Here is a 14,617-nt window from a genome sequence, read left to right on the forward strand (position 1 = left end):
GTATTTATTCATTTTGTGTAATACTGTATTAGCTCCAGGAGGTCCCAATTGGAAATTAGAGCATCTCTGTGCTGAGGCACTGAACAAACCCATAACTATGTTACTGTTCTTGCCTTGCAAAGTTCGTATTTTGTGTGAGTAGAGGAAAAAGACCAGACCTGGGCACAGCTTAAGTTTACTGCAGCATGTTAACTGTGAGCTAATGTACGAATCTTGTGGCTTGGCTCTTACAATGTTCATTGAGGCCATTCTATGGTGTGTTTCCTTTTATATGTATAGCTAACAGCCCTTCCCTATCTTATGATTACCATCAGTCAAAGTGATGAAAGTAAATAACTGTGTTGGTAGTGGATAGTTTATACATCCAAGCAAGTTGCTTTATCTACTTAATAGGATCATACCCCTGTATTTATGATTCAGTACACAACTTTCATTCACAAAGCTGTAATTTTGCAATGCGCTTGTTTTAAAACACTAATACAGAAATAGTTAATCTTGAAATGTGTTAGATTACTCCGTGGTTTTGATACACAACAAAATAAAACACTCCTAGAACATGATTTGACTAGCTGGCTTATCAAAGATGGCCTTCAGTTAATCGTTACAGACTTTCAGTATATCTGAAACCACATGATTGAAAGCAAATGCCTAAAAGGGGAAATGAAGGTTGCATGATGCAGAAGGGTTTTCCCCATCGGTGGGGAGCATCAAATCCACATGGCTAGCCAGAAGGCCAGTGCAAAATAACTTTATTTTCTTGTTTTGTACTCAACTGCTACTTTTTTTTAAGAAAGAAGTGGAAAATCATTTTTACACATGTTGGCACTATATGATGATAAAATGTAAAGTTAGACTTGAAATTTAACTGTAGGTGGTAGCAAAAGTAGTTTCTTGTCTTAAATATTTCTATCACGTGAACTTCACAATTGATTATGGGGTTCTGGCTAAAATTCCTGCTAGTCCAAATTAGCTGTGATAATGTGAGTGCTATGTATTTCTTCCATCAGATTTGGGGCAGACTAGGAAATATGTTCTCCTTTATATTTGTACTATACTGAGGTGCTTGCAGGGTTCCTCTTCATATTTTTTTTTCTTGAGTATTATGTTTTATGCCTTTCCAAAAACCAATTGTATGGTATTTGTTTGTTTTTCTTAACATGAATCAGCCAACAAGCCCCTTCAGCATGCATGGCTTATTCATTTTAGGAAATAATGGTGGGTATTTTAAAAGTGCTTAAGTGGACAGAAGTGGTAGTTTTGCTTACACTCTTGAGGGCTTCTGCTATGGTTATGGGCACGTAATAACTTAGGCTTTGATAGTTGACTTATGTAAACTTAGAGCTTGCTAATGCTTATGTATCCTCACATATACATACTGCTGCTCCATGTCTGCAAGGGTAAGTTATTTTGCTGTTATCCAAGGATAAACACGAGCACATAAGCAGCCATTTGATTCACACCATGGTAAGTTCTTGTGCCCATGCTTTGTTGCTTGAGTACTCTGACAAAACCCAACAAGTATCAGCCCATAACATCAGTATAGAGACATTCAGAATACTGTTCTTCCATTGAAGGTTTGTTGTTTGGTTGTTTTTTTATTTAAATTTAGATGAGCACAATTCCTTTTCTTTTAAATAATTGTGTTGATAATTCTGATAGTGCTCTAATATTAATACTTATGCAGCAATAAATAGAAGCGTTTTATAAATACTTGGGCTAGTCCTCTAAATTTTCAAGGTTTTTGTTACTAAAACAGTTGACATCAGTGAAACTTGTTTATATTGAAAATGCATCTTGTTGATCTATAATCCCTGTTTAATTTGCATAAGATAATGTATTTTTCTTATTTTAACTCATATCTGTTTTATAAAGCGAGTGATAGACAGTCAAGCAGAAAAACTCAAAGAACTGGACAAAGAAATCCGTCCCTTCCGACAGAACTGGGAGGAGGCTGACAGCATGAAGAGCAGTGTAGAATCCCTCCAAAACAGAGTGACTGAGCTGGAAAGTGTTGATAAAACTGCAGGGCAAGGAGCTCGAAATACAAGTAAGTGTTAGCACAATGGCCTGAAGTACTCAAGCAGTGCTGTCAAGAGAAGAATGGTGTCCTTTGAGTGGCACTCCCATTGTGATTTTTGTGGAAGCATCAATACTGTTGATTCTTCTGGTTTTATTTATTTATTTTTTTAATAAAACTACAGTCCCTCTGAAGCATTGCTTCCACACTGTTTCTTAGGCTTGCCCCTTGTCTCTTTTGTTTTCTTGACCTGTATCTTGATTACCGTTTTAGTTCATTATAAGTAGTTTCCCAGTCAATCTTTGACATCTAGTAGCTCAGCAGCTTCTTTAAATACAGTATTGGTATATTGATTAGTATTCTTTTATTACTCTTCTACCACATGAATGGATCAACAGTACGGTTATCCGCCTGAAACCACCTGTACTGATATCTGTTAGAGGTATATTTGATCCAAAGAAGAGTATGAGATCTGCTTCAGAATGAAGTTATTGTCATGCTTGCTGAATGAAATGAAAACTTGGATTTAGCAAGATAGTGTAGGGCATATGTAAGTGTTTAAATGATTGGTAAATCATTTAAATCATTAAAAATAAGTAATTAAATAATTAATGTTTAATTAGATCTGTATAAAACAAACATTTCTTAAGAACTCGTCTGCATCTCAGTGTTCTATGTTGGCCAGTTTTGCCAGTGTGCAAAGACAGGGAGTAGCCTTCTCATGTGGGGGAAAGGGGAAATTAAAAACAGACCTTCCTCCAAACTAACTAAATGACCATAAAATACAGATCTAAGCTTGATTTTTGTGGGGTTTTATGATGAAATTCAGACATGGTAACAGCACTGCACTTCTGAAACAAGTAGTGTCTGAGAAGGATAATTTTAGTGATCAGCAGTGCTTCTGAATTTCAAAGGGATTATGTAGGATGTGTGACCATTTCCAGAGACTTCGCTGCTAATAGCAATCTGCAGATAATGCTACCAAGTCATCTCTCAAAAAAGGGAAGCCTCTGTAGTTACATTGCCAGACAAAATTTATGATATACAACGTATGATTGATTTTCACAGTCTTCTGAAAAAAAACCAAACCCGCTTTTTCTTACCATAGTCCCTTCCGTTTTCTTACAGGCCTGCTAGAGACACAGCTGAGCAGACATGATCAGATGCTGAGTGTTCATGATATCCGTTTGGCTGACATGGATCTCCGATTCCAAGTTTTGGAAACTGCCAGTTACAATGGAGTATTAATTTGGAAAATTCGAGATTATAAACGTCGGAAGCAAGAGGCAGTCATGGGGAAGACCCTGTCCTTGTACAGCCAACCCTTTTATACTGGATACTTTGGCTACAAGATGTGTGCCAGAGTTTACCTTAATGGAGATGGCATGGGAAAGGGGACGCACCTATCGCTGTTTTTTGTCATAATGCGTGGAGAATACGATGCATTGCTTCCTTGGCCGTTTAAACAGAAAGTGACTCTCATGCTGATGGATCAGGGACCGTCTCGACGCCACTTAGGAGATGCTTTCAAGCCAGATCCAAACAGCAGCAGTTTCAAGAAGCCAACTGGAGAAATGAACATTGCATCTGGCTGCCCAGTCTTTGTGGCTCAAACTGTTCTAGAGAATGGAACGTATATTAAAGATGATACTATTTTTATTAAAGTCATAGTGGATACATCGGATCTACCAGACCCCTGACATACAATAGGGGAGGCAGATTAAACAGAAGACAACTCCGTTTGGGGGTTTTATATCAGTTTGTCTTCAATCAGAGGTCCTAAAGCTCACAGAACCACCTTGTGGAACAGATGGAAGAGTTTGAAGGCATAACTGCGTAGGGTCCAATTGCGAAAGTAGCAACACATTAAGAAATCATACCATGATATATTTTTTAATAGAACTAGCAACACTTAAGCTCTGAAGAATCACTTATCCCTCATGAGGATAATGATTATGGTCAGAGAGGATTTTTTTTAACTTATTAATGATCTAGTCAATTGGAGGTAAAAAGACATATACAGTATGTGCTGATTAAATTACTGACTTTTGTTTTGTTAAGCTAGAATACAAAAACAGAAACTTCACATGTGGGCTAGCTGGAAATTGTCAGCATGTTAAAAGAAGAAATGAAGTAATGTTGCAGTTATGATATTATTTGAAAAACTGAGGTGCAATCTTGTCTGAAATATAGTATATTGTCTTTTTAAGGCCTCATCTGGTCTCTGTTTTAATACTTACTTTGTCAGAAGATGTTGGAAAAGTATCCATGTCTTCTCAAAAGTACCTGAATCAAAATCATATTTTTATTTAAAGTTATATTGTTACAGAAAACATTTTATTTTAAAACTGTTGATAGACTGATATTTCTTGGAAGAAAAATAGAAGATGCCAAACACTGGTTATCACTTGTGATAGGAAAAAAACTATTCAATTCTGTTATTTCTCTTTAGAAATGTAAACCTACAATATATGTCGTAGTTAATGACACTATTTCAAAATTAAGGAAAAATCACTCATGGATGCTGTGCATCATTATCAGACTTATAATTGTTTTCACCCTAAAATAGGGCATTTGTTGAACTTTGGAGTTCTAAACGGAATCCTGTACATTTTTTAAAGTTCTGCCCCATGCTTTCCAATCAAGCTATATATGTTGCACATTATGCTGTCAGCAGTATATAGTATTTTCAGTATTGGGGAGGAGGATTAGTGCTGAAAAAAGCCTGTATGTTTGTTCTGTACTAGCAGCCATTGCTTCTTTAAGGACAAACCAGCAATGTCTTAATACAGTGATGGTGGCTTGCATGCATATATGTGCCTTAGATGTGCTGTGCTGCTTATAAACCATAGCTTTTTATTCAGATTAATTCTGATGTATGAAATGGTAGTTTAATTGGACATCAGGCATAATGTTTAACCATGTCTTCAGAGCCTTTAGGTACCTTGCAATGTACAAAATAGAAGCCAAAGCCCATTTCTTTGGCTTCTGGAGCTTCTATGACTTGGCCATGGTGGAATCCATTTTATTTAGGTGCCAAAACATTATGCTCAGTGCTCCTATGGAGCTTGGACTAGACAGTCTCCATGGCCCCTGTGAAGTCAGGCGACATTTTTCCTCTAATGCCTGTGCTTGTAAGGTGGCATCACTTGAAACGGACCATCTAAGAACTCTGGGGGGCTGTGAATATATATGCTCATTACAGCTTTCATAGCAGACAAGCATCCTAACAGGGAATGCATGGGTTTCATTCTTAAAAACAGCCTGAACTGTAGTAGAAGGCATTTGCTAGCCCTGAAACATGCTGATTGCAACCTGCTGTGTTCATCTGCTTCTATTTAATAGCCTGTGTGACAAGCAAGTCTAGAGATACAGCCTGACTGTGGTGCTCTTTAAAATCTAAGAACTGCTTAAGCAGAGCAGACTTGCACCATTGTGTTTTTAGCCTATGTGGGCTTAAAACGTTGCATCTCAGCCTTTAATGTCAGGATTTGTCAGTTTTCTGCTTTTTGAGGCATAGTCACAATTTTTGCAGTTGAATTCATGCCTTTGTATTTCAGCTTGGTTTTGCTGTTGTCTTTTTTGGCTGTGCCTTCACACAACAGTGCCTGCAAGAAGTATTTCTGAATATACAATGCATGCTAAGTGGTCTTCATGGGTTTTCCAGGCACCTGCTAGAATACTGCCTGCTGCTGACTGTCACAACTGTCAGCAGCAACTTGTCTTCCTTTTCTTGCCTTCCATTGTCCAGGTACTGTACTCCCTTTATGGTACATTGCTGTCAACAGGTGCAAGCTCAAATGTGGAGGCATGTGCTAGCATTTAATTTCTAGCACAGAAGGAGGATGTTCTGCACAAGACATAAATATCTATAGATATACCCGCATCTATATCTCTAGATATAATTGTATGGCACTTGCAGTTTTATGCAGGCTGCATAAGCAAACCCATCACTTGCGCTTTAGGGCCAAGGTTCGTCCAACTCGTGTCATTTTAATAATTGTGAATGTAGGCAGCTGAGCTTTTGTGTTTGTGCATCACAGAATTTTACTGAAAACAGGATTCCCAAGTGGAAATGTCCAAAGGACTCTCCTCCCATTGCTAATGCATGTCTTGTAAACTTAAATGAAACCGTTTGGCCATCTCAAAACAGTTTATATCCTGTTTCAATCTGGGACTTGGAGGAGATTTCTAGAATAAGCAGGGCCAGCATATTCTGCAGATTTGTGACTACAGTTTCCAACTCCTGTGACAGAATTGCGCTTCTAAATCCAGGATCTTTAAAAGAGGAGGAAAAAGGTGTTTCCAGCCTTTGTGATTGAAAGTGGACTTTGAAACATATGAAAGTGTAAACTATTAGGGAAGTCTTCCTGAGTCTGCACACAGCCTAAACTAGTAGCTTTAAGAGATCTGAATATCTCTTCTTAATGGGATATTGACTCAGAAACTTCATAGAGAAGTTTAAATATGAACACTCCTAACTATATTAATGCCGATCACTGTAGCAGAAACATCAGTCACTGTTGTATTTCACAGATCTCTATGCTGCTTTCCACATCTCCCAAGTGCCAAAAGCACCAGCTGCCAGAATCTTCAGCTTCACTTGGGCAGCTTTTATAATGCAGTAATGTGCTATCAATATAAAAATATTTTTGCATATGTGCTTTTTATCACAGTTAATAAAATGGAGGCCTACTGCACTTATTTTTTAAACTACATGAAGCTGCCAGAGAATTTCCAGTTTGCCAGCCCTGCGTACTGTGAAATCCAGGATCTTGCTACACAAATGTAGACACCGCCTGCTGTGGAATACCTGAAGCCTTGACTGTAACACTCCTTTCTCCGCAGAACTCGTGGGCCATCTCTATAGAGTTCTTACTGTGTACATAGAAATCGGTTTCCTCTGCTTTCCAGCAAGGAGTATGTAGCATTTTGTGAAAACAAGGCCACAAAAAGATTACCTGGTGCTTTACTCAACACTTTAAATTATTTAACTCTCACCATTGAAATGCCCTTTTTCTTCCTGTATGTTCCTGACTGAGAGATCCAGAGTTTTCTAGGGTCTGTCTGTTCAAAGTGATTCATGGGGTGACAGTCTGCCCACACATGTACTCTTGAATCCCAGCTAACTCCGCAGTGTGTTTGATTGCAAGGGGGTCCAAGAGTATTTGCATTACTTTGAACAGAGTTTCTTCAACAGAACCTTTTTTTCTTCTACTTAGTAATTCTTAGCAACACACAACTGAAATCTCTCGCTGGTATTGTTTCTTAACAACGACATTCTGAGTTACATACAAGCCTCTTCCGTTTTCAGCCTTTTCTAGGGAGATTCCAGTGTGTGACAGTCTGGATGTTGCCCTTGTTGTACGCTCTTCAGTACAGGATGAGTGTGTCTGTTACCCAGAAAGTCTTGAATTCTAAAGAGGATGAAACTATTTGGGTGTTTAAAGACCAACCTGCGATTATGGTGCATGACCATGTCTGCATTACTTCTCTGATCTAATTAAAGGGGTCTTGTTTCAGTTACTATCTACGTGGTACACCTTCAGCTGCTGACTTACAATATGCAATGTTAATTTCAGCCTTGTACTGTAAATGTTCTTCACAAAGAGAATGTGCAATAGGAAAACGGGATGATTGGTGGCATAATTTTGACAAAAAAAAAAAATGTGGGTAACATGCTAGCTTTCTTATGAAATACAGTTTATTTCCTTTCCATTGGGTTTTCCTACTTGGAAAAGGAAAGTTGAAGATCCGTGCCTGATTCTGTGCCTGGTGAATTTCTCGAATGCAAAGGTAATAGAGATTTGTGTTAGTTGTAATTTAAGTGTTGAACCCATGAATGTTAGGTTGTGATTATATCGCTCGTGTTTCTCAGCGTGCCGCAATTACAGCTGTTGAGATGGAGTTTAATAGCTACCACCTATTTGTATCTGTATTCCATCACATGGGATAGGCATTTCACCAACAATGCAGGGCTTCTGTTTCCTTTCATTTTTGAAACACTGGTGCTGCTTTGTCCAAGACAGAAAAGTGTAGAAAGTGACAAGAAGAGTTGCCTGCACCACATAAGAGTGAAAAATGTGACTGCAGAATTGATGCCTTGATATGATTTAACTATGCAAATATACAAATAGGTGAAGGGGAAAAATTCTTGGGTTGCATATCTAATCTCTTAGTTTTTGCTCTGGAAATTACTCGTACGTGTGTAGGTACATACATAATACACAGACAATGCATGCACATATATATGCAAAGTTGTGTTTGTTTTTCATGTAGAAGTGATGAAACAAAACCCTTTTCTCCATGTTATACTTGATTGATTGGTGCAAATATAACTTGCTGCTGCTAAGGGAGGATCTTGGCTAAGGGCATACTTTGGATTTGCATCTTCCAGGTTTGAAGACCTGTATAATAGCAAACAAACAGTTTGTTTAGCCTTTCTGAAGACCTTGGAATGTAATCTAGGGCACATGTCCTTCCTCATACTCCTCTAATTTGGAGCTTCCTGTATTTTAAACGTAGCGATGGGCAACTTGTTAATTGCAAATTCTTTTCTTTAATTTGGGAACAAAAGATACAAAATGCAGCTAGACCTCTTTCTGGAATTCCTATCCTGTTCAGTCAATACCTCTATATTCTGGTTGACCTAGAAACCATAGCTACTGCAATAAAGACAGTTGGTTTGAGAACTGAGTCGGAGAGTTGGTTTTAGTGCTATGTACAGCATAGGAAGCACTTTGCATTTGCAAAGATGTTCTTCTTACAGCAAGTGCTATTTGTGTTCTCTGGAAAAAGGAAATCAAGGATGAGTTGTGAAGTGACATGCCCAGAGTCACAAAAGGAATCTTCTGGAGCTGGGACTGAATGAGAGGTTCCAGTTCCCTAGTGTTATCTTCAGATCAGTAGGTTTTACTCTTCTAATATGTTTGTCCCTTAAAGGAACTGAAAAACAAGTTTACATACCTTAAAGACCCACATCAGGACAGAAAGGGCTAGAATTAAACATACAAGCTGTCGTGATTTGGGGTTGTACATGTATGGTAGCCCAGACGTTGCTCACTACTTGGCGGTGCTTTGCGCAGCCTGCAGAGTGGAAAGCCAGTGCAATGTGTCTAATAGCAGCAGATGTCCTGCTTTATTTGTTTAGAATCACCCAACAAAGTTAAGTCTCATTTGATGCTCCTTTTAAAACGGTATTGTCTTTCAGTTAAAGTGAAGTGGGTTCATCTTTGTTCTACCAGCCTGTAGTGTGACTGGCCATTTCTTTCTTGTGGGGCTTTCTCCTTTTTTCCTTTAAACCAAAATACGGAGGGCTTAATTCTTTCCTGCCTCCTAATTCAGGCCTTTGGTGAGAAGCACCAGGTAGGAAGTTGTGGAAAACTTTGGACTGCTGATTCAGGGACATCCTCTTAAGATTTAGAAGAGTAGAGATATACAACATGTAAGGGATCTGACTATTCCTATTTCTCTTCTAATTTATGGTCAAAACTGCAGCTTTTGTCTTCCATTTCATGATCTTAGTGTAGATACTAGACTGTGTTTGTTTAGTTTTTTTCTCTCCAAGTTAGGATTAGTTCCTTAGGGTTCAAATAAGTTCTAAATTTCACAGAGAAGCACCTGAACCAAAATCCTGGATCCAGAAATCCCAGAATTGATGTGAAATTCAAATCTGGATCCCAGCTCTGTGGCTTACTAACCTACCCATTTAGGGAAGGGTTTGTTGTCTCTATGTGGCGTCTGTGTTTTTTGGTCCTCTGGAACTAAGCTTTTAATTTGGTTGCCAGTTCTGCAAGGACTTTTTAACTTCTTAGCAATGCCGGTGTTCACACGCTCCATTGCTGGCAGTGCGATGCGTAGTGATAAAATTTGACTCTGTCTAAGGGTTACCGAGATAAACCAGCATTATCATTTGTAAAGGTCATTTTCTTGCATAGTGTTCTGAGCTTTGGATTTGAATATAGCTCATGTCAGAAAGGACACATCTACCAACTATGACCTGCATCACTGGCAGAGAGTTGTATAATCTGTACTTGTGGAATGGGAAGGTACAAGCTTCCATTGTTGCTGATGCATCATGTGATCCACCTTTGTTTTCCTTATAGCTATTGTTTGGTTTATTTTTTTAATTTTTATTTTATAATAAACAGGGGAAGTTCAGGATTTTTTCTACAAGGTATAAAACTCCAGTGATCTATTGGTGACTGTGAAAAATACTCCATTAGGAGATGATGGGCTGAAGGTAGGTCCATTTCTCTTAGACAAGTAGGATAACCTTTAAAATGCATGAAACAACATAATAATTGGTAAAACTAAAGCTGACATTTGTTTCCAAGAAATTCTGTGAGAACTATCTATAAAAAAAAAAACATCAGTGACTGAGAATAATGTACAAATTAATGTGTTTGAAACATGTGTATCCATTTCTTTAATCTCATACTCTTCAGTGAACGGTACACTTGTGTTCAGTTTTATGATCAAAAACAAAGACCAAAGAAGGCCAGCCTCATTTGATTGTGTATATTCTGCCTGTCTTAATTATCAGTAGCTGTAAGGATACAGTGCAAGTGATCTGGTAACCAGTGGTTTTCGTCCTTTTCTTTTAGGGGGGAAAAACAACTTTAAAATGTATAATTTATTGCTCAGCAATAACCATGTTGTTAAAATAATGATTAAAAAAAAAAAAGGAATTAGCAACATGTCTTAATTTCCCAATAGCATTATTATATGTTGTATTTCAGTTTCTTGTATATTGTGTTTTTGTATTTATTTGTGTTTGGAGGTCTTGCGATGTCTTTTTTGTGTTTAAATGCTAATAAACAAGGACGGTGTGTGCGAGTGTAGAATGCCAAACTCTGAAATGCTAAAATGTGTTATTAAAGGAAAAATAAATCTAAGTAGGAAATCATATTTTTTAAAAAAACGTGGTGTGTTGAATTTGAATGACTGCTGTTGACTTGCAGATGGGCAGGGTGCAGCCTTCTTCTTCTCTGAACCCACTGTACATTGGCTGTTCAGTGCTTTATGCTTGTGCACCCGATAGACCTTTATTGTGGCATTTCCCTTCCTCCTCACAGCAAACTTGCCATAACTTTTATCAGAGTCCTATTTTCCATGTGATAACTTTGCTAGAATAAACTAGGTGATGGTGTTCATCCTAACATCAGTGTCAGGAGTCCTTGTGCAAATAGAGTAGAAATAATTGAAATGGCTTTTCATGCGTTTGTGGTGCACCATTTCCTCAAAGAGGTCTGGGAAAGGTGAGGCAGGACATGGCCTGAATGTCTGGAAGTGGAAATTTATTTTTTTCTTCCTTCTCCAGTGTCGTTAGTGACTCTTTTATCCACTCAGAAATGTGTTTCAGGTGTATGTTTGAAATCGTGGAGCACAGTGCAGTCTGTGAAAGCAGCATGCTGTTGTGAAATAAGTGCAGCAGCAGTATTTCTACCACAACTCAGATTTAGCCTTGTGATGAAAACCCTGATCCCCAGGGCTGCTGTATGAAGCCTGTCCGACCCCTTTCTTACTGAAATTCCTATTTCCCCTCTTTTCACGTCACTGCAGGAGTAATTCTGGGCTTAGCAATGTGGGAACATCTTGCTTGTGCTCAGAGGCAAAACCACAGAGTCTTGGCAAAGCCACAGCCCCACTGCTGGCACCCCAGTCCAAGTGTGACCCGGCCAGCCGATACTGATGTTTGCAGCAGGTAGTGGAGAAGTGCTGGGTGGCCAACTGCCTTTTGATAAAATGGGGACGCCAGAGAAACAGCAAATGCAGGAGGGCTGGTGTGGTGAGAGGGAAGGGTGGCTATGAAAAGCCATCATCGCCACGTGCGGGATGTGCTGAGGTGGATGTTCCTTTCTGCTGCTGACAGCAGTCACTGGTAAGTGACTCTCTGGATGCTCTGGCACCCCCTGCCCTGTTCGTCACACTTTCCACTCCCACATCCGGCACTCGAGACTGCGCTTAAAGCTCTTCACGTCTCCTCACTGTGGAGCGTGAAGAGATGGTGAACTTCCTTGTTTCCTTAATGAAGTGGGTTATCCTCAAGTAGAGCCCTCCTAAGGAAGAGGAGGATAACCTTTGCTATCGCCCACACTGCTCCTCCTGCCAGATTTTTTTGCTTGGTGCTGCTCAGGCATGATACCTGTGTCATTACAGTGCAGCAGGGTAGGGGGAGAGGAAACAAATTGTTTTAAACGTGAAGACAAACACCAGTTCTTTCCTCCCTGTTCCTCCTTCCCCCAGAAATGAATGGTAATTGCAATGATACATCATGTCGCTCCTGGCAAGAATGAGTCTTTATACAAGGTTTCTTCTTCATGACAGGTCACAGGAGGCGAATAGCAGCTTTGTAGCATACTTTCCTGGTGGGCAATACAGTACCTAGGGGGATGGGAACATAGCAGCTGGGGAGAATGGGGTGAGGAGCATTCCTAGTCTACAGAGGGTGCTATGCAGACATCATACACTTGTACATTGTCCAAACCCAGAACTGCTGCTTGGCTTATCTCTATTTCTCAGGGAGTTTCAAGCCTTGGGTTTGCTTGCTGTCCAGTAAGGAGAAGCATTTTCAAAAGCTTTGACTTCTTGGGCCTGCAGATGGACCTATCTTCTGCTCTCTGGGATAGCCTGCTTTGATGTGACCAAGTCCTGGAATTGTGTGAGTAAGGGGGAAATATCCAGTGGTCATAAAAGTGATGAAAGATGTGATTTCCCCCATCCTTCCCCAAAGCCAGTTTTCCATGAATCAGCTGTGTGTTTCCTTCCCACATGCCTGGGTTGAGCCATGGAGGCTGTCATTATAGAGTATGGTGTTCAGCTTGTCCTTGTTTGGCCAAAAGAAGTGATAGTCTGAGTGCCTTCCCCGCACCCCTTGGCAAACATGGCACCTGGGGAGGGTGGGCCCTGGCAGCAGTGAATGTCAGTCCCTGATGTGTGCTTTCGCCTGTTCCTCTGGCTCCCAAGAACAGGGAATGGCCCAAGCCTGGAGCTGACTTCCAGGCTTGGCAAGGCTGACAAACACAGAAGAGACCCTGGGGACTTACTTCCACCCCACGGGCTGCAAATTGGTTTAAGAAATGTTTGGCTGCAGCCTGCAGTATCCATTGCAGCTGGTGGAAGTGTGTTTTGACAGCATCACTGTGCTGATTAGAGGCAAGAGCTGTTTGCAGACATTGCTATGGACACTCAGTGGCTGCTTTGTGCCAATACAGAAGCTCCCACAGAGGAGAATATTTGGATCAGTCCTGGCTGGTAGAAATGGCATCAGCCTCAGCATACCCTGTGCCATCAGTCAGCAGGAACACAGACCCAGCAGGAACACAGACCAGGCGTGAACCCTTTCCCCAGCCACTGCCCCTTTAACAGGGCTCCTGGGGTTAATAGTGGTGGCTGGTAGGTGACCTTCAGTCCTCCAAGAATAAAAAAAGAAATCCTACCCAAGCACAGGTCCTGGATGAGCTGGGCTGGTGAATGCATCCAGCAAGCTGTGGGCTCAGAATCTGAGAAGCAGGCTCAGTTGCTCGCATCCCCACATCCACACAGATGGAGCTGTCAAGCATCCGTTGTGCGCTGGTTTCCCCCTCTGCAGTGATGATGTGCTTGCTCTTCCCAAGGGCATTATGGGTGGGCAGCCAGCCCCAGGAGAGCAGGCTGGGGAGCAGGGTGAGCCGGCTGCAAGGAATAGAATGTGCTGATCTCCATGTTAGGGCAGCTGCTTTGTTTCCAGGGACTGATTTCTGCTTCCTTTCATTTTTGTTCCTCTCTCCTTGTAACTCCTGGATCCAAATTCCACTCCCATGCACATTCTATTGTGCCTGCCTGGTCCTGGGTGCAGCAGCATCAGTGACAAAAGCTGGGTCAGAGAGGAGCACGCTCTGGCCCCAGGGAGAGACCCACAGCAAAGGCTGGTTTATTCTGTCCCCTCACTCCCAGCAGTAGCAGTGCAGTGAAGAGTTGTCTCCAGTAACACAGGTTTTGCTGGGTTTGCACTCTCCTAAAGACATGGGCCTGCACCTGCACGCAGCACCCCTCCATGCTGTGTCAGAGGACAGGGATGGTGGAGTCCTTCCACCTCCTCCTCCCGCAGACATGTGCGAGGGTGCTGCCGCAGGCTGCTCCCTTTGGCCCCGGGCAGCCCCAACAACAGCAGCGTGTGGCTGCCGCGGCGTGAGCTGGGTAAGGAGCACATCAGCTGGGGCCAAAGTACAATCAGGAGTCAGCAGCGGGAGCTTCTTTCTTCCTAGCGAGCTGATCGAACGTGCGCTGAGACCATTAGTAGTAGTTACAACGTAGGCGATGCTCTGCAGGGAGAGCGGCACAGGGGTACACTCCCCGTGTTCACTCTCGCCACCTGTCAGCAGGGCACAGATGGGTGGAGGGAGGGCGGATGGCAAGGTCCCTTGAGCACCGGGGGCACCGTGGCTCTCACCTCCTCGCTTCCTCCCCCAGCAGCAATTCCCATGGATGCCGAAGAAGCGAGGAGCTTGGGAAGGGAGCTGACAGAAAGCCAGGCCCTGGAGCTGAGCAAGGCTCTGGTCTGTGCCGGGGGAATCCTGCCTCCCGTGCTGGCTGACTCCCTTCTCCCTGCAGCCTCCC

The 14,617-nt window shown here is 41.5% G+C and overlaps 1 protein-coding gene across 10 annotated transcripts in view; it reads left to right on the forward strand.

Moving 5' to 3' along the window:
- TRAF3 (TNF receptor associated factor 3) overlaps positions 1-10,164 on the forward strand; it is a 70,950-nt gene extending 60,786 nt beyond the window's left edge. For all 10 annotated transcript variants that reach the window (XM_062627986.1, XM_062627983.1, XM_062627987.1 and 7 more), the window contains 2 exons: positions 1,873-2,047; positions 3,146-10,164. In XM_062627986.1, the coding sequence (XP_062483970.1) occupies positions 1,873-2,047; positions 3,146-3,717 (747 nt within the window). In that variant the 3' untranslated portion in view covers positions 3,718-10,164. The remainder of the gene's footprint in view (positions 1-1,872; positions 2,048-3,145) is intronic.
- The last annotated feature ends 4,453 nt before the right edge of the window (positions 10,165-14,617 follow it).

This window comes from Pezoporus occidentalis, unplaced genomic scaffold, assembly GCF_034315485.1.
Source record: "Pezoporus occidentalis ecotype Australia unplaced genomic scaffold, CSIRO_AGI_Poc_V1 ctg31, whole genome shotgun sequence".
In the NCBI taxonomy this organism is placed as follows: Eukaryota; Metazoa; Chordata; class Aves; order Psittaciformes; family Psittacidae; genus Pezoporus; species Pezoporus occidentalis.